Source organism: Papio anubis, chromosome 4 (genome assembly GCF_008728515.1).
Source record: "Papio anubis isolate 15944 chromosome 4, Panubis1.0, whole genome shotgun sequence".
NCBI lineage: Eukaryota > Metazoa > Chordata > Mammalia > Primates > Cercopithecidae > Papio > Papio anubis.
The window spans coordinates 114,784,233-114,809,182 of NC_044979.1; the positions used below are offsets into that span (position 1 = coordinate 114,784,233).

A 24,950-nucleotide genomic window follows, 5' to 3' on the forward strand; every position below is an offset into this window, starting at 1 on the left:
GTTTGCTGGTTCTTTTAGTGGATTCATTTCTCCTTGTAAATTAATAAACAGGTGCCCTGACTTATAAGTTAGTTTCTGAGAATTTATTGGGTAGACCCAGTTACTCCAGATCCTGTTCACCCAAGTGAGCTGATAATGTTGAGCCTCAGATCTAACAAAACTCAAGACCCGCCATTGGCACCTGAGGGCCAGCCTTGCCCAGAGCCTGAGCCTTGGCTTTGTGTGAGGAGGGCATTCTCACAAGCTAAGCCCTAGTAGGCCAGATTTAGTTTTAGTTTTTTAACTTAGAAGTACATTTTAGGTTTCCAACTTTAAGAGTTGTTTTAAGCTTAAGACATAAACTTTGCAAGAATTTGTAAGGATCTAGGGATCTTCCAGAGTGAGTTTAGAAAGTTCTGTACAGTTATCTGAGGTGGCATATATTCCGTATCGATGTCTTTGCACAGCGCTGCATGGTGACTCAGAGCCCTGTGTTCCCTCCTCCTGGCTCCGTGCTGTGGATTCTGGCAGGTCCCTTCAACCCTCACAACCTCAGTTTCTTCAGGAGAGACTTAGGCTGGGATAGACCCCACACCTCACCTTGGTGCTGGGACTCCACTCATGGAAGAGAAATAGCACTTAGCCTGGTTTCCTTCTGGGGACTGAACTGGTCCTTTGGTCTCTGAGGTTCAAAGGTGATGAGATCATTTGGTGGTGATGAACAGGCGTACTCAATAAAATACATGTTGAATGGAAGAATGGTTGCCTGGGCTAATCCCACCTTTTAAATTCTATAGTATATCTATAGTACATTCTAGTGAGTTAAAGAACCCATGATGATTTACTGGAATCCTGATTCTGTACATTAAAAATATTCTAAACCATTTAATTATTTCCCTCCTTCTTTCCAGACAGGATCTCACTCTGTTGCCTAGGCTGAGTGCAGTGGTGTGATCACAACTCACTGCAGCCTGAACCTCCCAAACTCAAGTGATCCTCCCATCTCAGCCTCCTGCGTACCTGGAACTACAGGCTAATTTTTAGTATTTTTTAGAGACAGTTCTTGCTATGTTGTCCAGGCTGGTCTTGAACTCCTGGCCTCAAGTGATCCTCTTGCCTTGGCCTCCCAAAGTGTTGGAATTACAGGTGTGAGCCACTGTGCCTGCCCTCAATTTATTTTATTTTGCTTTTTCTTGAGACGGAGCCTTGCTCTGTCACCCAGGCTGGAGTGCAGTGGCGTGATCTTGGCTTACTGCAACTGCCACCTCCCAGGTTCAAGCAATTCTCCTGCCTCAGCCTCCCGAGTAGCTGGGACTACAGGTGTGCGCCACCATGCCTAGCTAATTTTTGTATTTTTAGTGGAGACAGAGTTTCACCATGTTGACCAGGGTGGTCTCAAACTTCTGACCTCAGGTGACCCACCCGCCTCAGCCTCCCAAAGTGCTGTGATTACAGGCGTGAGTCACTGCGCCTGGCCTCAATTATTTTTTAACTAGAACTTTCCTTTATATTTATTTTCCTTCTTTTTTTAGTTTTAAAAGAGACAGGGCCTTGCCGAGGTACAGTGACTTACACGTGTAATCCCAGCACTTTGGAAGGCCGAGATGGGTAGATCACTTGAGGTCAGGAGTTTGAGACCAGCCTGGCCAACATGGTGAAACCCTATCTCTATAAAAATACAAAAATTAGCCAGGTGTGGTGGTGTGCACCTGTAATCCCAGATACTCGGGAGACTGAGGCGGGAGAATCGCTTGAGCCTGGGAGGTGGAGGTTGCACTGAGCCAAGATCACGCGCCACTATACTCCAGCCTGGGCTGTATAGTGAGACTCCATGTAAAAAAAAAAAAAAAAAAAAAAAAAGAGGGCCTTGCTCAGTCACTTAGGCTGGAGTGCAGTGGGCAGTCATAGCCCACTGCAGCCGTGAGCTCCTGGGTTCAAGCGATTCTCTCACGCCAGTCTTTCAGGTAGCTAGGACTACAGACGTATGCCACCATGCTCAGCTTTTTTCTTTTTAATTAATAATTATTATTTGTTTTGAGATGGTCTGGCTCTGTCACCCAGGCTAGAGTGCAGTGGTGCGATCACAGCTCAAGTGATCTTCCAGGCTCAAGTGATCCTCCCACTTTAGCCTCCTGAGTAACTGTGACTACAGGTGTGTGCCACCACGTCCTGCTAATTTTTGTATTCTAATTTTTGTATTTTTTTTTAAAGATGAAGTCTCACCCTGTTGCCCAGGCTGGTCTCAAACTCCTGACTAGTGATCCTCCCGTCTTGGCCTCCCAAAGTGTTGGGATTACAGGCCTGAACCACTGCGCCCAGCCATCAGCTTAAATTTTGTATTCAAAAGCAACTTCTTTTCCAAAAATCTAAGGTGGCTTCTTGTTCGGAGAGCTCTCCCCCAGCACCGGCTGTCCCTCCTACCACCCCCTGCAGCTGAGAGCTGAGCAAACACTACCTCTGAAAAGCCCTATCATCCTCAGTGGGAACAGCACCTACCCTGCATTCTGTGCTGAATGGGTAGGAGTGGCAGAGGGAGGCTGCAGCAGATGTGCAAGGATGCATTTCTTTACTTAATAGTGTTAATATCCCGCTTTCTAGGAAGGCTTACCCATCAATTAAAATTATTTGAGACATTAAAAAAAGAAACTTGTGGTAGCTGCTGTTGAAGACTAAGGACTAGGGCCAGAGTGATGCCTGCCTCCAAGTAGTCCTTAGAATCTGCTTGTTAAACTGTTCGTGATTTGGAGGCCCAGGTAGAAGGGCCAGGTTCCTCTGAAGCACCTTGGTCTGCCCTATCTTTGGTGTTCCGGGGTCACCCTCCTCTGCTAGCCTGTGAGCAGTCAGATGGCTGTATCTCCTGCTCATTACCTCTCCTTGTCTCTGCTGCTCAGAACAGCAGCTTTAAGAACAGAGTGGCTGAGCCCTAAGTGTACCTTTGGAGCATCCTATGTGTCTTCAGCATTGATTGGCTGTTTTTACTGTGGATTTAATTTCAGTTACTTTACTCTGGTCTTACTACTTCTGCTTGACTGTGACATCGTTGAGGGCAGGGGCTGTGTCACCTCTAACCAAAGGGCCTCCCCGGATGCCTAGCCTGGTCCAAGTGTTCCATCAAGAGTCATTACCAGCATTTGTTGCTGTCCAGTCTGTGCAAGCTCTATGCTGGCTGCTGGGTAAGAGCCAAGGGCAGCCAGGCACAATGGCTCATGCCTGTAATCCCAGCACTTTGGGAGGCTGAGGCGGGTGGATCACCTGAGGTCGGGAGTTTTGAGACCGGCCTGGCCAACATGGTGAAACCCCGTCTCTACTAAAAATACAAAAATTAGCCAGACATGAAAATTAGCCAGGCATGGTGGCGGGTGCCTGTAATCCCAGCTACTCCGGAGGCTGAGGCAGGAGAATTGCTTGAACCAGGGAGGCGGAAGTTGCAGTGAGCCAAGATCATGCCACTGCACTCCATCCAGCCTGGGTGACAAGAGCAAAACTCTGTCTCAAAAAAAAAAAAAAAAAAAAAGAGCAAATGCCAGAGGAGGACAGAGCTGGGCTCAATCTAGGGAAGAACTGATGCTTGGGCAATAAGAGGCATCTACAGAGGGCCGTCCTGGTTTCCTTGCCCTGCAAGAGTTCCTACTGTTTTTCACTTCCTAACTGCAGAGGATCTCTTTTTAGGGGTGGGATTGTGGGACGGGGGTGCCCCAGGGTCCTTCCCAGTGCAGACTATAATTCTGTGTGGAGACTATAATTTTATGACCTGTACATCAACATTAAAATAACAGTGTAGGTTGCATGAGGTTTGTGGGACCTGTTGATTTGGTGTGGGCTTCTTGGTTAGAGGTTGATCTTGGCAAATCTCCTGTCTCAGAGTTGGTTTCCTGTTGCTCCCATAGGTAGGTTAGTAACTAGTTTGGCTAACAGACAGCTTTGAGAAGAGCCAACAAATGGAGCCAGACTGCTTGCCCGCACTGTCAGATTCAGAGCTCAGTCACTGTCCATGACACAGCTAGTTATCATTTAGGAATGAGCTTTGGGGGCTAGCAGGCAGAAATGGTTTAGGGACAGCCATTTTCCTGTGGCTGATGTGAGATTATCCATGTCTGTGGAGATGCAAGCTTCTGAAAAGCTGGGCTCATGGGCCACATGCCTCTGTATTTCCATAACCTCCAGGCCAGGGTCTTGCACATCGTAGGGCCTGGGAGAATAAGTGAGTGGTCAAGCATACACATTTGAAAAGTAATTCATGTGCCATCTGGTCACCTGGGGATGCCAGCAGAGAGGAAATCACAGGCAAGCAAAGCCTGGTGTGCTTTTAGTGAGGCTAGAGAAACATGATTTTTCGCATGGCTAAAATTGCACCACTAAATTTTAAGGGCCATTTTTAACTTACAGTTTACCATGATTTCTTGGCTGACAAATCATAGGTGACCATTTCCCACCATTCTCCCATGAGAACCCCACACTGCAAACTACCTGTCATACCCAAACTTGTCCTGGGGCTCAAAGCTTGTCAGGGATTAAGGAGAATGAAGCCTGAAGGTGCCTCAGGGACATCCTGTCTTCACTGCTGTCATAGAGCCAGGGCCTGGGCAGCACAAGGCCATATGCTTTCTGAGCCCAGGCCAGTCCCAGCAAGCTCTCCTAGAAACACTTTTTCTTTTTTCTTTTCTTTTCTTTTTTTTTTTTTTTTGAAACGGAGTTTGGCTCTTGTTGCCCAGGCTGGAGTACAATGGTGCAATCTCAGCTCACTGCAACCTCTGCCTCCCGGATTCAAGGGATTCTTCTGTCTTAGCCTCTTGAGTAGCTGGGATTACAGTTACCTGCCACTACGCCCACCTAATTTTTGGTATTTTAAGTAGAGATGGCGTTTCACCATCTTGGCCAGGCTGGTCTCAAACTCCTGACCTCAGGTGATCTGCCAGCCTTGGCCTCCCAAAGTGCTGGGATTGTAGGCGTGAGCCACCATGCTTGGCCTTTTCTTTTTATTTTTGAGATGGAGTTTCACTCTCGTTGCCCAGGCTGGAGTGCAGTGGCACAATCTCGGCTCACTGCAACCTCCGCTTCTCTGGTTCAAGCGATTCTCCTGTCTCAGCCTCCGGAGTAGCTGGGATTACAGGCGCCTGCCACCACAACTAATTTTTGGTATTTTTAGTAGAAATGGAGTTTCACCATCTTGGCCAGGCTGGTCTCGAACTCCTGACCTCAAGTGATCTGCCTCCTCACCCTCCCAAAGTGCTGGGATTACAGGTGTGAGCCACCGCACCCAGCTTCTGGAAGCACTTTTTAAAAAGTTTTTATTTTTCTTGAGACAAGGTCTCACTCTGTTGCCCAGGCTGGAGTGCAGTGGCATGATCACAACTCACTGCAGCCTTGACCTACTGGGCTCAAGCAACCTCCTGCCTCAGCCTCCCAAGTAGCTGGCACTACATGCATGAACCACCATAGCTGGCTAATTTTTGTAGTTTTTATAGAGATGGGGTCCCACCAGGTTGCCCGGGCTGGTCTCGAACCCCTAAGCTCAACAGTCCACCCACCTTGGCCTCCCAAAAGTGCTGGGATTATAGGCGTGAGCCACTGCACCCAGCCTGGGAGCACTTTCTGTCACCTCTGTGGTTCATCTTAGAGAGGATCATCTTGTAAGGATATTGGCGATCTTAATTTTTTATGCTTTTGTATTTTGCCTCAGTTTAAGTGTAATTAGCAGGAAGCAGAAAATATTCATCCTTTTCAAAAAATATTTAAAAATTCAAATATTAAAAATATATACAAAGAAAAGTAAACGAAGCTACTGTATATATCATCTGGCTCCAACTGTTACCAACTCTGAGGACCTTTAGTCATCCTTACTCCATACTCTTCCCCCACCACAGGTTGTGCTGAACAGCAGAGAATGGGACCTGGGAGGGGGCCTATTCCAGGTCAAAGGGGAGACTTCTCCTGATCAACGGGGGACTACTCTGGGTCTATGAGAGGACTAGTTCAGGTAGATGGGGGACTATTCCGGGTCAATGGGGAACCACTCTGGGTCAAGGGAAGACTATTCCAGGTCAGGCGAGGGGAGCTATTCCAGGTGAAGAAGGCAGATGCAGGGCTGGGTCCAGTCAGCCCAAGTGAGGGAGGAAGCATTTTAGCAGATTACAGGGCTTTAAGCCTGGGTCACAGGTGTGTCCCCTGTTGGGGGCATGAATATAGAGCTTAGGCTGGGATACTGCTCCAACTTTATTATCTAGTCTGTGGTCATGATGTATAGGAGACAGTCTGATTATATATATATATAGACAGCAATGGAAGAAGAGATGAATTTTAACTTAAGGTAAATACAGTCATAAAATTAACTGCTGTATATTTTGTTTGTTCACAACATATCAGACATGTGCTCAGAGCCTTTATGTAGATTATTGTATTGATTGCCTGTGGCACTTCTCTAAGGATTGTTAGCCTGTTGAGAGTTTGCTTAGTAAGTGGTGCAGCCCAACGCATGCCGGAGCAGAGGTCATGCCTAAGACCTGAAGAATATCTGTATTTACTGGCAGAAGAAAGAGAGCTGGCAAAGGGTACATGAGATGCAGGAAACACAGGGGACAGAGTGACAGAGGTGTGGTGGCAGCATTAGTGCACTTCTCTGGAAGCAAGACTTTGTTGTGTTTTTTGTTTTTGTTTTTGTTGAAAGAGCCTCCTGATTCCATATCTGTTTTAGTGGGTGAATGCAATAAAAACCTAGCTCTGAAAGGGTGAAATAAAGAAGGGTAAGGAGGAAGCTGAGGAACAGAAAGCTCAGCCTTGGCTGTCAGGAGGCAGCAGGGTCAGGAAAAATGTTGGGTTTTGCTTTTTGAGGATTTGTTTTCTTTGGGGTGGCCTTTGCTTGTTTATTTTTTTCCCCTAATTCTGGAGAGCTGAGTGTGATGGTGGTGGGGAGGGGCTCATACAGGGCAGGGTCCAACCCCAACCTCGTTAGGAAGGCAGCTGCAGGGCCTGCTGGGAGCCACTGGTTGACTGATTTCTGCCTTTGTCAGGAGTGGTTACTGAACAGTGTAGTCCTTGGCTGTGATTGTCCATCTGTGAAACTGGTTTTGAGGAGGTGTCCTTATAGGACCACAGGTTCTGCTATACCATTTTATATTGGATTTGGCATATGGGTGAATTTCCCATATGCTGGAGAGAGACAGAAATGAGAACTTTTAATGAAAGTTTGGTGATTTATTGTATATATGTTTTGTTTGTTTCTGTGTTTGGTGATAAGGGGGGTCTGAGCTGGGAATACTGTGGGGGTTTTGGCTGCCATCTGTGCATTGGGTCACCCCATCCTGGCAGGCACCAGCAGAAGGAGTGTTGTCATCTCTTCCTGCATTTCCTCTGTTGAGAGTTATGGAGAAGACAGTGGGGAATAAGTTCTCACTCTTAGTCACGGCTCTGGTTTTTGCAGGCCTGTGTGATATTTCCTTGCTGCGGCTGCACATCAGTGTCTCGTTTTCTCAGGTTTATGTTCCTTTGGGTGACTGTAGATGGGGATTGTAGCATGATCTTTCAGCACGATTTGGGTTTGCTTCACCCCCCAGCCCCCCAACCCGGCACCATTGTCAAAGGTGGTGATGAAAAGCTTTCTTACGGAGTTACTGTGAAGGAAGTGATAGGTCTTTTCCTGGGTTGTGCAGGTGAGGCTTGCTGTAATCCTCTCTTGCTCTCTCACTCATTCTCACGGTTTAAGGTGACTTTGATTGCAGGATTAGCCTTCAGAACCCTCTTGAGATGCTGGATAGGGTGTGAGGTCATCAAAGTTAGGGGCTGGCCAGCTGCTGATCAGAGCTTCTCCCCCGCAACTTTTTTTTTTTTTTTTTTTTGAGACAGTATCTTGCTCTGTTGCCCAGGCTGGAGTGCAGTGGCATCTCGGCTCACTGCAACCTTCGCCTCCCGGGTTCAAGCAGTTCTTCTGTCTCAGCCATCCGAGAAGCTGGGATTACAGACATGTGCCACCACACCTGGCTAATTTTTGTATTTTTAGTAGAGACAGGGTTTCATCATGTTGGCCAGGCTGGTCTCGAACTCCTGACCTTAAGTGATGTGCCTCCCTCAGCCTCCCAAAGTGCTGGGATTACAGGCATGAGCCACCGTGCCCGGCCTGGTTTCTCCCTTGTTGATCTGCATTGGAGCTCATCACGCTCAGTGTCCCCACTTGGAGTCATGAAGTCCCCATTGGGGAAGGAATTGGATTAAAAACATGTGCCCCATTAAGCCATTAAGAAATGTGCTTCTGTAGAATGTGCTCAGCCTTGGCTGTTGAGATGCTTAACTTGTTGATGCCAGCACTGACCACACCTTCCACCTGCCTTCCCGGAGTTCTCAGAGATGAAGGGTCCAGCTGAACTGGAAAGAGTTGGAATGATGTTATGTTTTATCTTCTGTGGGGAATCTCCCCCTTCTGTCATTGTCTTGCCAGATAAGGTTACCTGCCTTCTGTGTGTTGTACGAACAGGTGAAGAACAGGGCCCCTCCACGCCAGAGGCTGCATGGCAGCCCAGCCGCACCCTGCCGGCCTGCGTGTTGGCTGGGGTCCCTCAGGCTTGTGTGCTGTTGGTACCTTTCTCACCAGTCTGGCAGTCAGTGATCCCTGATGCCTGTTGCATGGGGACCATGGTAGTAGTTTTGGCTACTTCTGTTTGTTAACCATAGGTACAACACAAAGCATTTGTAAATAATGAACTCCAATCATTGCCATTTCTGCCTGCAGCCTGGAATTGTCTCGCCATTTAAACGAGTATTCCTAAAAGGTGAAAAGAGTAGAGATAAGAAAGCCCATGAGAAGGTGACAGAGAGGCGCCCTCTGCACACTGTGGTGTTGTCATTGCCTGAGCGCGTCGAGCCAGACAGACTGCTGAGCGACTATATTGAGAAGGAGGTAAAGGTAAGTCGTCATGGGCCACAGGATATGCCTGCCAAACGACAGTGACGGTCATGCTTGTATCCACCAGACACTCTTGAGTTTATAAGACACAGCCACACAAACACCTTAGTAGTTGATTATCCTACCCATTGTCTTGTCCATGGTGATAAATTTAATAATTGGATAACTGAAAACCCAGATTCTGTCTGCTGACCCCAGTTTGTTTTTTTCTGTAGTAGCAATGCCACCTTCTTTCTCTTGAAGGCTTGGCTGTGTGGGTAGTATGTGCTGCTCCACCATAAAGAGGGTTCAAGAGCTGGGAGAAAACTCACATCTCCTGGAGTTTGCAGTTGAAAAGAGTTACCTGGTCAAGGCCATGACCTTGCAGGTCTAACAGTCACTGCCTAGAATTCAGAGCATGTGTTTGAGACTCATCATTGGGTCTCATTTGGCCTGAGGCCAAAATACTGTGCATAAACCATGTGATGTGCATAAGTTGATTTTTAATCCCTCCCCTAAAATGAAAGTAAATGAATAAAAAGGTATAAAGCCATGAGGTCAGAGGGAATAGGAAAGGAGACAACAGTGGATGAGGTGGTCCATAAACATGGAAGAAGAAAACTGCTGAGGGTGAGATAACTGAGTTAGAGCTAACGCAGCCAGACCCGAGTTCCTGCAGAGGATACGGAGTCCAGGGGGCTCAGGAGGGGCATGGGGCAGTGCAGATGTCCATGGGAGGGATTTCCACTCTCACCTGGCCCAGCCAGATGATTAACTCACCCCCACCCACTGGAAGATGGGGCTTTGGACATACAGAAACCTGATACAGGGGCAGGTGGGGAGAGACCAACACAGAAGATAAGGAAGTCAAGTCAAAGCCTGTATGTGGAATGGAGAGAATTCCCAACTCCTTTTTCTTTCAAGCTTCTAGAATGCCTTCAACCCAGGCCTTTCCAACAAAGGAATTCTTGGAAGGGTGCTCACTGGAGAAGTTGAGCAGCCCATACTGGCCCTTGGGGTTACCCACCCAACCAGCCTGAATAAACTCCAACAGTCAGGACTCCCGCCAGGCATCCGGTGTCTGTCAGCTTTTTGGAGCCTCATTTCAAACATAGGCAGCTGAGTATAAGTACACATTTGAGGACAACTTTCAACCTCAAGGCAGAACTCAAGACAAATACACAAAATAAACATGAATAAACAGCAACAATGCAGAAAATAGGGGAAGAAATTTAAAAGTATATAATATTTTCAGAAAGATAAGAGGAAATATTGTTGACAGTGACAACAGGATTCTACTTTTAAATAAATAAAAGGTGAGAGGAAGAGCTTCTGGAATTAAAACTGTGTTAATTAGGCCGGGTGCGGTGGCTCACGCCTGTAATCCCAGCACTTTAGGAGGCCGAGGTGTGCGGATCACTTGAGGTCAGGAGTTCGAGACCAGCCTGGCCAACATGGAGAAATCCCATGTCTACTAAAAATACAAAAATTAGTTGGGTGTGGTGGCAGGCACCTGTAATACCAGGTACTTGGGAGGCTGAGGCAGGAGAATCACTTGAACCTGGGAGGCGGAGGTTGCAGTGAGCCAAGATCATACCACTGCATTCCAGCTTGGGTGAAAGAGTAAGACTCTGTGTCAAAAAAAAAAAAAAAAAGCAAAACAACTAGGTTATTTATGTATCTTTTAAAAATCCAATAGAGGTGTTGAAAGATAAAAGTAAAAAAAGGTCCCAGAAAGAATATTCAAAAGACAAAGAAGGTTAATAAACAAAAGATGAGACAGAGAAATGAAATTAGATGATCAATTCAGGAAGTCCAACATCTGACTCCCAGGAATAAAGAATGAAGGGAAGAGTGAGAAGAAGTTATTAAGACAGTAAAGGAAGAATATTTTGAAGAATTGACTGATGGACATGACTCCCCCCATTGAAAGGATCCTGTCATGATGACTAGACAGGTCTGTAAAACCTCAACTCACAGAAGCTGGTTCTTAGAAGTTACCAGAGGATGTGCTGCATCAAAATATAAGGGGAGGCTGGGCGAGGTGGCTCACGCTTGTAATCCCAGCACTTTGGGAGGCCAAGGGTGGGGCAGATCAGATGAGGCCAGGAGTTTGAGACCAGCCTGGCCAACATGGCGAAACCCTGTCTCTATTTAAAATGCCAGAAAAATTAGCCGGGTGTGGTGGCACATGCCTGTAATTCCAGCTACTTGGGAGGCTGAGGTACGAGAATCGCTTGAACCCGGGAGGCAGAGGTTGCAGTGAGCCAAGATGGCACCACTGTACTCCAGCCTGGGCAACGGCATGAGACACAGTCTTCAGAAACAAAATCAAACAAAACACAAGGGCAAACCAAGAAGAGGAAAACATGGATTCATAGCCCAAGGGGTCTGCCAGGGAAAGGAACAAAGATAATTCCCAGGATAACAGGAAAGCAAAGTCCTAGGAAAATAAGAAACAGGCCACAGAAGCTCTGGGATAAGTAAGTATAGACTATATGTTTGGGTAGAATAACGTATTGAGAAGTTGTTGAAGAAATAGAATAGTACATAGAAAACGAAGCAAATGGAGGTGTGGAGGAATTGATAATAAATCATTAAAAATGAAAACTTAAAGGTTGGAGACTCCTGTTTCTGGGAAGATGAAGTAGACATTCTTTTCCCTATTCTTCTAGTTAAGTGCACCTAAAATCTAAAATTCTTGGACACTAGATGCAGTAACATAAGAACACTCTGAAAGGTAGAGAGAAGGCAGACCACCCAGGACCCAGAAAACGACCCAGTAGTGATTTCTTCAGGTTGTCTTTTTGCCTCATGTAGCCCAGACTATGAGCTGAAGAAGCTGGCAACCCGGAAACACCAACAGGTACAGACAGAACCCCCTGCAAAAGTCAGCTCCTTCTCACCAAAGGACCAGGAAAGGGGCAGCCTAGCACAAGACAGAAAATATTTAGACAACTGCTCAGTGCCAACCAAACATGACAGAAAGAACTGTGGTCCTACCTCTGTGCCTGCTAGCAAAGGCTAAGTGAGAGCCACTTATTCCTCCAGAGAAAGTTGAATAGGGAGGGACCATGGACTTTTATCCTTGTTGGGCAGTAACAAACGCCTAAGGAACCTTGTGTGGTTCTGGAGTGTTAGTGGAGACCACATTGGGTGGGGCAGTAATGAGGCCCTCCTTTTCCTCCCAACCAGTGGGAAGAATCAGTGGAAGCCACATGGGGAACCAGAACTCTTATCATACCCAGCAGTAACGAGGAAGGAGCCCTCCACGCAGGATGGCAAGTAGGGAATCCGACCTTTGACCCCTACTTGGTGGTAAAAAGGTGGTGTTGCCGAGAACTGTGGCCCATGCCTGTAATCCCAGCACTTTGGGAGGCCGAAGCGGACAGATCACGAGGTCAGGAGTTCAAGACCAGCCTGACCAACGTGGTGAAACCCCATCTCTCCTAAAAATACAAAAATTAGCTGGTTGTGGTGGCACATGCCTATAATCTCAGGAGGCTGAGACAGGACTATTGCTTGACTCTGGAAGGTGGAGGTTGCAGTGAGCCGAGATCTCACCACTGAACTCCAGCCTGGGTAACAGAACGAGACTCTATCTCAAAAAAAAAAAAAAAAAAAAAAAAAAAAAAAAAAAGGTGCCGTTCCCTTCCCTTCTGAGGGTCTAGGTTAAATTTTCTAACATTTGTATTGTTGAAGTCCTGAAAAGAGAGGAGAAAGAGGGAAGGGCTGAAAAGCTTTTCAAAGATCTTACAGGTTGAAACGTTTGGCAAAGGACAAACTTAAAAGATTCAGAAAGCTGAGCAAATGCCAAACAAGATGAAGAAATCCACTACTGAAGTCCATCATAGTAGAATTTCTGAAAAGTAAAGACAACAACAAAAAATCTTGAAAGTGGCAAGAAAGAAACACTTTACTCATAGGGGAAAATGGAAAGACAGCAGATTTCTTGTTACGCATAGTGAGGACCAGTGGCACAACATTCTTCAAGTTCTGAGAGACCCTGAGAATCAAAAGGATAATGAGAGAACACAAGCAACTCCACACACAAACAGTGGGCCAAAAAATAGACCAATTCCTTGAAAAGCACAAACTCCTCCCACAGGCATCCAATATGAAATAGATCATTTGAATACCCCTATAATTATTAAAGAAATTCAGTATCTAATTTGAAAACTCCCATTTAAAAAAATCTTCAGACCCAAATGGTTTCACTGGAGAATTCTATCAAACATTTAAAGAATTAACGTCAATTCTACATACTCTTTCAGAAAAACAGAAAGGGAGGGAACTCTTTTCTTCTCCCTCTCCCCTCTCCCCCTCCCCTCTTCTCTTTTCTCTTCTTCTTTTTTTTTTTTTCTTGGGATAGGGTCTTTCTCTCTTGCCCAGGTTAGAGTGCAGTGGCATCGTCTTGGCTCACTGCAGCCTCGACCTTCCAAGCTCAAGCAGCCCTTCCAATTTGTAGAGATGAAGTCTCACTGTGTTGACCAGGCTGTCTTGAACTCCTAGACTCAAGCAGTCCTCCCACCTCAGCCTCCCAAAGTCCTGGGAATATAGGCCTGAACCAGTGCACTTGGCTGGGAATATTTTCTGATTCGTTTTGTAAGGGCAGTATTGCCCTGATATCAAAACCAAACAAAAAACAGTGCAAAATTAAAAGAAATAACAGACACCAATACAAACATAAAATTCCTTAGGAAAATATTAGGTAACATACTCAGCAATATAGAAAAAGAATTATACCTACTGTGGCTGTGAGAATAAACAACAAAAAAGAATTATACACCATGAACAAGTGGAGTTTATTCTAAGGATGCAAGGCTGGTTTGATACTTGAAAATGTAATCCATCGGCAGGAGAATCACTTGAACCCAAGGAGGCAGAGGTTGCAGTGAGCTGGGATTGCACCAGTGCACTCTAGCCTGGGTGATGGGGCAAGACTCCATCCCCCCAAAAAAAAAAATTGTGGAGAAATTTTAATTAACAGTTCTTCAAATATTTAACTTTATTTTTTTCTTTCCTTCTAGGGCTCCCATTAATCACATGTTGATATTTTATTTATTTTATTTTTCATGCCCTTCTCTCATTTTTCCTGTTCTTTACTCTTCCCAATGCTTTCTGGGAATGTTTCAAACCACTCTCCATCTTATGAATTCATTCATCAACTGTATTCATTCAACCCTGAATTAAATTGTTTGTTTCTACTATATCTGATTGGTCCTTTTTTATAACTCCTGGTCCCTATTTGTTTCCAGTGCCCTCCTACATGCCCTTGAGAATATTTATTAGGATTATTGTAAATTCTTGTTTAATTAGTTGTTTAGTTTGTGATATGCGTTTCCAGTGCTTAGGTCTGTATTCCACAGATCTCTCTTTATTTTTTCCATTCCCTCCAGAGTATCAGCTATAGTTTTTTGTTTTGTTTTGTTTTGTTTTGGGACGGAGTCTCGCTCTGTCGCCCAGGCTGGAGTGCAGTGGCGCAGGCCCTGCTGACTGCAAGCTCTACCTCCCGTGTTCATGCCATTCTCCTGCTTCAGCCTCCTGACTGGCTGGGACTGCAGAGGCCCACCACACCCAGCTAATTTTTTTATATTTTTAGTAGAGACGGGGTTTCACCGTGTTGGTCAGGGTGGTCTCGATCTCTTGACCTTGTGATCCTCCCGCCTCGACTTCCCAAGGTGCTGGGATTACAGGCGTAAGCTACCATGCCCGGCCCAGCTATAGTTTTTATATTACATTCTGAGTTCCATCAATAGCCCACTTGCTTTTGAGGCATCTCCAGGATGAGATTCAAAGGAGGGAAAACCCAATTGTGTAAGTTCCCCATCTTGACTTTTGACTTCCCTACAGCATAAACTATACTTACGGTCCTCAAGATTTAGCCCAATTTGACTGGGCTGTCTTTTTATGTTCAGTAGAATTAGACTACATCACAGAACCTCCAAACATTTTCTACTAGTTTATGGAGAGAATTATCATTTTCTAGAGGGTAGGGAAGAGACATTAGTGGCCTCATAATGGCAAATTACTATGGAAAATGTAATTATTTCCAAATTTTCTTAGAATCATAATACTTTGTGATTGTTATAGTGATTCTTATTTTCCTTCCTTCCTTCCTTCCTTCCTTCCTTCCTTAGATCTCTTAAGTATACCCTATATAATTTGATTTTTAATTCAAAAGTTATTCAAATTTTGTTTTGAAGATTTCATAACTAAACTCTGACCGATCCCTAAGATAACTAGAAAAACCTCTTGGTTTTACAAAACTAGTTTGGATAGTGCTGTTCTAAAAGTATAATTTGAAATTGGTGAAATTATTTGTGGCCTGTCTTTATGTTCTTGCTGTATCAATATTTGTATCTTATCAGATACCTTTACATATGTCTAGTCTTTTCTTTCTATCTGACATTAACTTATTCAACAAATGTTTGTTGAACACTTGCTGTACTATTGTTCTAGCTGCTAGGTGCAACTAGAAGTGATAGCTGATAGAGCAATTTCTTTAGAGTAGTTTGTGCAGGTTCAGTTGAAAAATCAGTACCTGGTTTCCATTCAGGCCCTCCTAATGTGCATGGGAACTTGAATCACCTTGAAACTTTTGTATTGATTTCCATAAATGAGAAGTTAGATGAATTGCTTAATAATACCATATATTTGCAGAAACAAAAGAAAAATCACAGCTTAAAAAAAAAAAGAAAATGTAATCCATCATATTAACAAGCTAAAGAAGAAAAATCACGTGATTATATCAATCAATGGCAGAAAGTTTATTTGACAAAATTCAGCACCCATTCTTGATTAAAACTCAGACAAACGGCGCCGGGCACAGTGGCTCACGCCTGTAATCCCAGCACTTTGGCAGGCTGAGGCGGGTGGATCACAAGGTCAGGAGGTCGAGACCATCCTGGCTAACACAGTGAAACCTCGTCTCTACTAAAAATACAAAAAATTAGCCAGGCTTGGTGGTGGGTGCCTATAGTCCCAGCTACTTGGGAAGCTGAGGCAGGAGAATGGTGTGAACCCAGGAGGCGGAGCTTGCAGTGAGCCGAGATCGTGCCACTGCACTCCAGCCTGGGCGACAGAGTGAGACTCCACTCAAAAAAAACAAAAAAAAAAACAAAAAAAACTCAGACAAACAAGATACGTGTACGAACAATAAATATGTGGATATCAAAATTAAATCAATACCATTTACAATCACTTAAAAAATGAAACACGGATATAAATCTTACAAAACATGAATAAGATTCGTATGCTGAAAACTATACAACACTGATTAAAGAAATCAAAGGTCTGAATAAATGGAGAGACATACTGTATTCATGGATTGAAGTTTCAACCTAGTTAGTATGTTAGTTATCCCTAAGTTGATATAAATGGATCAACTCCTTGAAAAGCACAAACTACTACTACGAGCCATCCAATGTGAAATAATTTGAATAGCTTGTAACTATTAAAAGTGAATTTTACAGTTCCTACCAAAATTTCAGCAAGAACTTTTTGTAGATATAAACAAGACTATTCTTAAAGTGCAGTGGCACGATCTTAAATTTCAAGCTATTCTTTAAATGGAGAGGCAAAATAAGTAGAATAGCTAAAAATAATTTTGAAAAAGAAGAAAATGGGAGGAGTCAGCCTGCCTGATTTCAAGGTAGATCATACTGCTATCACAATCAAGACAGTGTGGTACCTGCAGAGGGACTGACACAGAGATCAGGGGAGCAAAGTCATGAAAAACAGATCCACACATATATGCCCAGCTGATTCTTGACAGAGGTTCACAAGCAATTCAGTGGAGAAAGGATAGGATAGCCTTTTAACAAATGGTGCTGGAGCAGTTGGACATTTGTAGGCAAAAACTGAATCTTGCCCTAAATTTCACAACTTAAACACAAAAATTAACTCAAAATGGATCATAGGCTTAAATATAAAATACAACTTCTAGTAAAAAGCATAGAAAATCTTCAGGATGCAGGGCTACACAAAGAGTTCTGAGACTTGATACCTAAAGCATAATTCATAAAAGAAAAAACATAAACTGGACTTCATCAAAATTTAAAACTTTTGCTCTATAAAAGACAAAAGATACGCTACAGACTGAGAGGACATATTTTTAAACCACATATCTGACAAAGGGTTGGTATCTACAGTATATAAAGAACTCTCAAAACTTCAACAGTAAAACAAAGAATCCAATTAAGACATAAGCAAAAGACAGGAGGAGATACTTCACTGAAGAGGATATACAGATGGCAATAAGCATATGAAAATATGCTCAAATCATTAGCCATCAGGAAAATGCACATTAAAACCATAATGAGCAGCCAATACACACCTAACAGAATGTCTTAAATTTAAAGTAGAAAACAAGATGCTGGAGAAGATGTGGAAGAACTGGACCCCTCATTGATTGCTGGTAGGGATGTAAAATGGTACCCCCACTCTAGGAAGCAGTCTGGCAGTTTCTTTAAATCTCCACATGCAACTACCAATAACTTGGCAATTGCACTCCTAGGCATTTATCCCAGGGAAATGAAAATTTATGTTCACATGAAAACCTGCATATTAATATTCAAAACAGTTGTATTCATATTAGCCCAAAACTAGAAACAACTCTATGTCCTTTGGGGGATAAATGGTTAAACAAAATGAGGTCCATCCATGCCTTGAAAGACTATTCAGTAATACGAAGGGCTGGGCATGGTGGCATCTGCCTGTAGTCCCACCTACTGGGGAGACTGAGGCTGGAGGATTGCTTGAGCCCAGGAAGTGGAGGCTGCAGTGAGCCGTGATCACGCCACTGTGCTCCAGTCTGGATGACAGTGAGACCCTGTCTTAAAGCAACCACAAAGGAACAAAATACACAGCAACCTGGATGGGCCTCCAGAGAATTATGCTAAGTAAAAAAAGCCATTCTGAAAGGTTTCACACCGTATGTTCCTTTCTGTAACATCCTTGAAATGACACAGTTGCTGAGGTGGAGAACAGATTAGGGTTTGCTAGGGTTGGAGAGAAGTAGGTGAGCCTATAAAGGGCAACAGGAGGGGTCCTCACAGTGATGGGTGCTCTGGCTGTGTTTACGTCAGTGTCCTGGTGTGATGTGCTATATAGTTCTGCAAGATGTCACTGCTGGGGACAGTAGGGTAAAGGGAGCGATAGATCTCCCTGTATCATTTCTTATAATAAGAGGTGTATTTACAGTTACCTTAAAATAAAAGTTTAATTATAAAGAAATTGTAATTTGACTACTACTTGGCATGTCAGTGAGAGAATGTGGATAATAAAATGATGTAAGAACTAAGTATTGATTAAGAAAAATTAAGTTGTAAGAAAAGAGAGGGAAAGTGGGAATGGTGATATAATTGGAAGTCAATAAATAATGTCTTAAATTGATAAGCAATCGCAACATAAGCCCATTATTTAGAAAAATGGCTCTAGATGCTAGAAGAATCAGAAGACTCCTGTGTCGCCGCCTCTTGGAAGTGGTTTGTGGATGGGGTTGTCCCGGTTAGTAAAGGAGATTGTTGTTTTTTTGTTTTACAATTTTTTTGAACTTTATTTGCCTTTTTAAACTGTATACATTTCATAAAATAAAAACAATGACAACAACAAAATCCACCAGTGATAGGAGACATTTAATCCCACATACTCCAGTGTAGTGTTTATGGGAAGTATTTTGTATTTAGAATGAACATTAATGAACAAGTTGAAAGGAATTTGATAGTAGCTTCTGTTTTGGAATGCTTACTGTGTGCAGCAATACTGTTTAACATTTTAAATACATTTTTCTCATTTAATCTTCACAAAACCTTCATAAAGTAGGAACATTACTTTGGGAGGCCGAGGCGGGCAGATCACCAGGTCAAGAGATCAAGACTATCCTGGCCAACATGGTGAAACCCCGTCTCTACTAAAAATACAAAGATTAGCTGGATGTGGTGGTGTGCCTGTAGTCCCAAGTATTCGGGAGGCTGAGGCAGGAGAATCGCTTGAACCCAGAGGCCGAGAAAGGTTGCAGTGAGCTGAGATTGTGCCACTGTACTCTAGCCTGGTGACAGAGCAAGACTGTGTCTTAAAAAAAAAAAAAAAGGGCCCGGCGCGGTGGCTCATGCCTGTAATCCCAGCACTTTGGGAGGCCGAGGCGAGGTGGATCAAGGTCAGGAGATGAGACTATCACAGCTATGGGTGAAACCCGTCTCTACTAAAAATACAAAAACTGCTTGGTGATGTGGCATGCTGATCCCAGCTACTTGGGAAGTGAGAGGCGGAGAATAAGTGAACCAGTGAGGAGCTTGCAGTGAGCGAGGTCAGCATGCCACTACACTCCAGCCTGGGAGACACAGTGAGACTCCGTCTCAAAAAGGGCGAGGCGCGGTGAAATGTGCCTGTAATCCCAGCAGCACTTTGGGAGGCCGAGGAGGGTGGATCCGAGGTCAGGAGATTGAGACCATCCTGGCTAACTTTCTGAAACCCGTCTCTACTAAAAGTGTCACAAAAGATGGCCGGAGGTGGTGGGGCACCATGTAGTCAGCTACTTGGGAGGCTGAGGCAGGAGAATGGCGTGAACCCGGGAGGCAGAGCTTGCAGTGAGCCGAGATCGTGTCACTGCACTCCAGCCTGGGCAACTGAGCAAGACTCTCTCAAAAAAAAAAAAAAAAAAAACATTGTTTCTGTAGTTTCTATCACAAGCTGACATTTGCCCCAGTAGGGTTTCATGCAGTGCAAGGCTCATGTGGGTTCACCTAGTGACTATGAATGGACTCATAGCAGGCTTGCTGTATGGTTTTAATAATGGGACAGGGTAATTAATCACATTTGTGATACCAAACCCAAGAAGCTCTTATCAGATTTGTTGTTGTTGTTATTTTTTGAGACAGGGTCTCACTCTGTCACCCAGGCTGGAATGCAGTGGCACAGTCATGACTCACTGCAGCCTCAACTTCTCTAGGCTCAGGTGATCCTCTCACCTCAGCTTCCTGAGTAGCTGGGACCACATGTTGCTCCATCACACCTGGCTAATTTTTGTATTTTTTTTTGTAGTGATGGGGTCTTGCCATGTTGCCCAGGCTGGTCTTGAACTCCTGTGCTCAAGCGATCCTCCTGCCTTGGTTTCTCAAAGTAATAGATTACAAGTGTGAGCCACCATGCCCAGCGTATTATTTATTTTTATCTAATTGAATATGTAATTTATGTACATGGTTCAAAATTCAGATGATAACAAAGAGATTCTTGGTCTAAAGAAATCCTGTGCGTCCTCCATGGGAGGAATTGCTGAACCAGATTCTCGTGTCTTTACAGTCTCTCCATATATGAGCATACACATGCATTTGTTTCCCAAATGATTACATGGTGTACACTGTTTGCACCTTTCTTTTTACACTGAACAGTATATTTTGATTTATCACAGAGTGTTCACATTAGCACACATAAAACTGCCTTGTCCATTTTAATAGTTGCATGATATTCCCTTAGATAGCTGTGTCATATTCTATTTAACCAGTGATTTATTAATACATATTTAATTTATTTTCAACTGTTATACTTGTTTTACTCTACCTTTAGGATAAATTACAAAAGTAGAGTTTCTAGATCTAAGGCTAGGTTACTTTTTAATTTGACAGACATTTCCAAATTGTTCTTCATAAAGGATTGAAGTCAGTGCATACGTGAGGACTCTGTGAGTGTGCAGGCGGCCCCCTACCTCTGCAGGTTCTTCACCCGAGGAGTCAAGCAACTGTGGGTTGAAAATACTCAAAAAAAACAATAAAAAAAACCACTACAACAATTAAAAAAATACAAATTTTAAAAATACAGTGTAGCAACTATTTACATAACATTTACATTGTATTAGGTGTAAGTAATCTAGAGATAATTTGAAGTACAGTCTTGGCCATATAACAACATATTGGTTAACGACAGACCACATGTATGGCAATGGTCCCATGAGATTATAAGGGAGCTAAAAAAATTTCCATTGCCTAGTGACATAGCTGTCTTAACATTGTAGCACAACGCATTACCTTTTCTGTGTTTGAATGTATTTAGAGTCACAAATACTCACCATTGTGTTACAGTTACCTGCAGTATTGATACAGTAACATGCTGTAGAGGTTGTAGCCTTGGAACAACAGGAGCAATACCTTATAGCCTAGGTGTGTAGGAGGCTATATGTACCATCTGGGTTTGTGTAATTACACTCTGTGATGTTCACTCAATGATGAAATTGCCGAATGACAGAGTTCTCAGAATGTATCCCTGTTGTCGAGTGATGCATGACTGTTATACAGGAGGAGTGTAGGTTATGTGTGAATAATACTGCCATATTGCTTGAAGAACTTGAACATCTGCAGATTTTGGTATCCCAAGAGGCTCCTGGAACCAATCCCCAGCAGATACTGAGGAACAACTGTACCTGTTTCTCCACCCTCTGAGGAACATAGTGTTTATTCAAACTTTTTGATCTTTGCCGGTCTGATATTCTTAAAATGTTTTCTTATTATAGTTTGTACTTACAAGTGAGGTTGAGTGTCTTTCAAATGGTCAAAAGTCAGGTCTCTTTCAGACTACATTTCTAGATCCATTGCCCATTTTTTCTAGTGGGTTGTTGCTTCTTTTCTTATATCTTTGCAGTAGCTCTCAGTATGTCAGGTAAGTTAGTTCTCTGCTGTAAAGTTAGTTTTAAATGTTTTTCCCTAGTTTGTCATTTGTCTTTGTTCATCATTGTCTTCAATTGCTTCTCGTGCAGCAGAGCCTGAAACTGGGGATCATGTTCCACTGATCTGTTAAGGGCATGCTCAAGAGAAAGAGTGAAGGGGATAGGGTAGGGCAGAGGGGAAAGATGCCTGAAAATCATAGACTCGGGTTAATTTCAACCTGATTCATGATCTAAAGCCTAGAATGCCACAGCTTGGTGAAGACAGAAGTAGCTCAGGGTGTTACCCATCCACACTCAGAGCAGCGGGGAGTCCTGGGTGGGACACCACTGCCTGTACTACATTCCACCCCGCACTCCCTCATCCATGTATTTCTCAAGTTAAGTTCATCCAGACTCAGCTTCTCCAGAGGCATTTGGTCATAATTTCTGGAAACTTCTCCAGATGAACTACAGCCCTGACTACTTCAGTGGGACCCAAGGCCTCATTCAACCCATTGGGGACATGACACCATGTAGCAACTATTGGTTTAGATGTAACTGCATCCTAAAGGAGAGGGGGCATCCTTTCAGGGTGTCATCTCCCAATCTCCCAGCTGACCACAGCTTTATCAGGATGACAGCTCCAGGTGCTTAGGGTTTTTTTGTTGTTGTTGTTTTTTTTGTTTTTTTTGTTTTTTTGTTTTTTGAGATGGAGTCTTGCTCTGTCGCCCAGGCTGGAGTGCAGGGGCGCGATCTCAGCTCACTGCAAGCTCCACCTCCCGGGTTTGCGCCATTCTCCTGCCTCAGCCTCCCGAGTAGCTGGGACCACAGGCGCATGCCACCATGCCTGGCGAATTTTTTGTATTTTTAGTAGAGATGGGGTTTCACTGTGTTAGCCAGGATGGTCTTGTCTCCTGACCTCGTGATCCGCCCATCTCGGCCCCCCAAAGTGCTGGGATTACAGGCGTGAGCCACTGCGCCCGGCCACGCCTGGCTAATTTTTTGTATTTTTAGTAGAGACGGGATTTCACTGTGTTAGCCAGGATGGTCTCGATCTCCTAACCTCATGATCCACCCGCCTTGGCCTCCGAAAGTGCTGGGATTACAGGCGTGAGCCACTGCGCCCGGCAACACCTGGCTAATTTTTTGTATTTTTAGTAGAGACGGGGTTTCACCTTGTCAGCCAGGATGGTCTCGATCTCCTGACCTCATGATCCACACGCCTCGGCCTCCCACAGTGCTGGGATTACATGTGTGAGGGTGTTTTATGGGACATTGAATTCCATGGTCGTGTGCTTGCTGCTGTACCTCCTTTAGCACTGAGTCCCTTGATCCAAGGTGATGGTACATGCTGTCCCACATCGGCAACCACACGCCCCACAAGCCCTTGGAGAGTAGTTTGGCAGCTGCTGCAGGCAGGAGAGGCAAACCCTTATGTGGAGCATGTGCTAATTTTTGCCAGAACAATTGTTTCTTATTGCAGGGTCAAAGGAGTTCTGAAGTATTCAGCTGGCCGGCAGACAGGACAACTGGTTGGTCTCTTTGAGGGGATGATGCCTTATCAGGGCTGCAGAATTGGTATCCTGCCAGCAGGTCTGCCACGGTGAAGGGTTGTAGTGTATTTGCTTGTACCTAAGTATGTGAACCACGCTTGGGATTTTCTTTCTGTCAGCTGTGTATTGGGAACCCTTTCTGAGGCTGTGGGTGCAATTTACGGGAGAGGCTTCAGAACAGCTCCGCTGGGAAGTGTTTGGGTTTGGGCCACCTGTTCCTGCAGCTGGCACTCTTAGCACAGTCTTGTAGTAAGAACGTGAATGTGTACTGTTGTCCATCCTACATGAACATCAGCAGTTCCTGATAGTTTTGAGGAGGGAGTGTTTACCGCATCAATAGCTACAAACCATGTACCCAAGATTATTTATTCACTTGAGTAAAGATTCCATTTAGCTCAGTTTGTGGCAGTCTACAGTCATCTACCACAGTTTACCCACCATAATTTCTATAGGAGCCAGACTGGGCATGAGATGGGGACCCCTACCCTGCATCATTTACGTTTTCAAGAGCAGCATTAATTTGCTTTTCCCACTGGGAAATGATACTGTTTTTGATTTACTATGGCCAGGGGTCAGGGGTCAGGACAAATTTCAGGGGCTTCCAAATGGCCTTTTCTACTTCAATAGCGCTTATTCTTTAGATCAGAGGACCAATAGGAGGATTCTACAAAGTGCTAAGTATGTCCGTTCCTCTTGTATTACGTCTCTTATATTCAGGGAAGTGGGCAGATGGCCACCAGTTGAGTCTTTATCCAGTGGATGCACTTTGAGGTGTACTTGGCTGGGCTTCATGTATTATCTGACTCCCATGTGTTCCTACTCTGTGGAGGACCTTGTTGACAGTTTGGGTCCCTAAGTATCAGCATCGTCTCAGACCCTCTATTTCAAAAACCTCTGAAGACTTTCAGTTCCCATGGTACTTTTACCCAGGTGAATGAAGTCCCTTTGGGGAGAGCTGGGGAAATCACTGTGGCATGTACTTGCCTTGGTGTTGCAGATTGACTCCCACGCAGGCTTGGTCTTTCCTTCAGTCAGTGTGTCTGAGTTTGAGAGCTGCTCCAGATCTAGAAATGGAGTCAGGGATTGATACTTTGCATTGCAGAAGCTCACCTTAGCCTTCTGCTTATTCCGTTTTGATTTTTCTTGTGTATATATATTAAGCAGCACCCTTGTTGGCTTCGCATCTGTCCTGCCCATGGAAACTCCAGCATTCTGTGAGCCGTCTCCATAGATCCCTGCATGGAGCCCAGGCTCCCCTGGTTGCTATTTTGACCTTGCTGCCTGTTACTGGCTGACACTCACACCTGCTCTATGCGAGTCAGTGCTGCTCCGTGGCTTCTGCTAGGGGGGGTCTTGTTATCCCCTTGCTCCTGGGGAGCCCAGTTCTGTACAAGCACACCTGATGGTTAGCTTCCCCTTCAGAGGCTGGCCAGCACAGAGCTTCTCAGTGATGCCCGTGGCCCTTCTGCACACTCATTAGTGCCATGGTTGATGGAATGCCATCATGTTCTCCTGAGGGACGTGGGCCGCTGGTGGGCTTTCCTGTCATTTTGTAGGTCAATTGTAGTATGTCCACTTCCCCGAGCCTTTCGATACCTGGATCCACTTTGCCACAGCAGTCCCACGATCTCTGCTTTAATATGAGCCATCACTTATGCTGAACTTGAAGAGCCTGCCAGCAGTATCTGAGAACGGCCTCTGGACGCCCCCCTCAGGATGTTAAATGCTGTGTTATAGTATGTGCCCTAGTAGAGAAGATCTCCCATTCAGCTTAATATTCTGTCCCCCTGGATCCAGCACCTTGAGGTCCTCTCCCAGGTGCATTCCCCAGCTCTGTCAGAACTCGTTAGGCACATCCTGTAGCGAGTCCCAGCCATGAAAAGTGGACAGGGCAGATTCTGGGGAGAGC

General features: G+C 44.5%; 1 protein-coding gene across 11 annotated transcripts in view; it reads left to right on the forward strand.

Annotated features, from left to right (window-relative positions):
- CCM2 (CCM2 scaffold protein) overlaps window positions 1-24,950 on the forward strand; it is a 74,376-nt gene that overhangs the window by 29,475 nt on the left and 19,951 nt on the right. For 7 of the 11 annotated variants that reach the window (XM_003896018.3, XM_003896020.3, XM_017956729.2 and 4 more), the window contains exon 2: window positions 8,699-8,872. The exons of the other annotated variants lie outside the window; for them this stretch is intronic. In XM_003896018.3, the coding sequence (XP_003896067.1) occupies window positions 8,699-8,872 (174 nt within the window). The remainder of the gene's footprint in view (window positions 1-8,698; window positions 8,873-24,950) is intronic. 11 annotated transcript variants of the gene reach the window in all.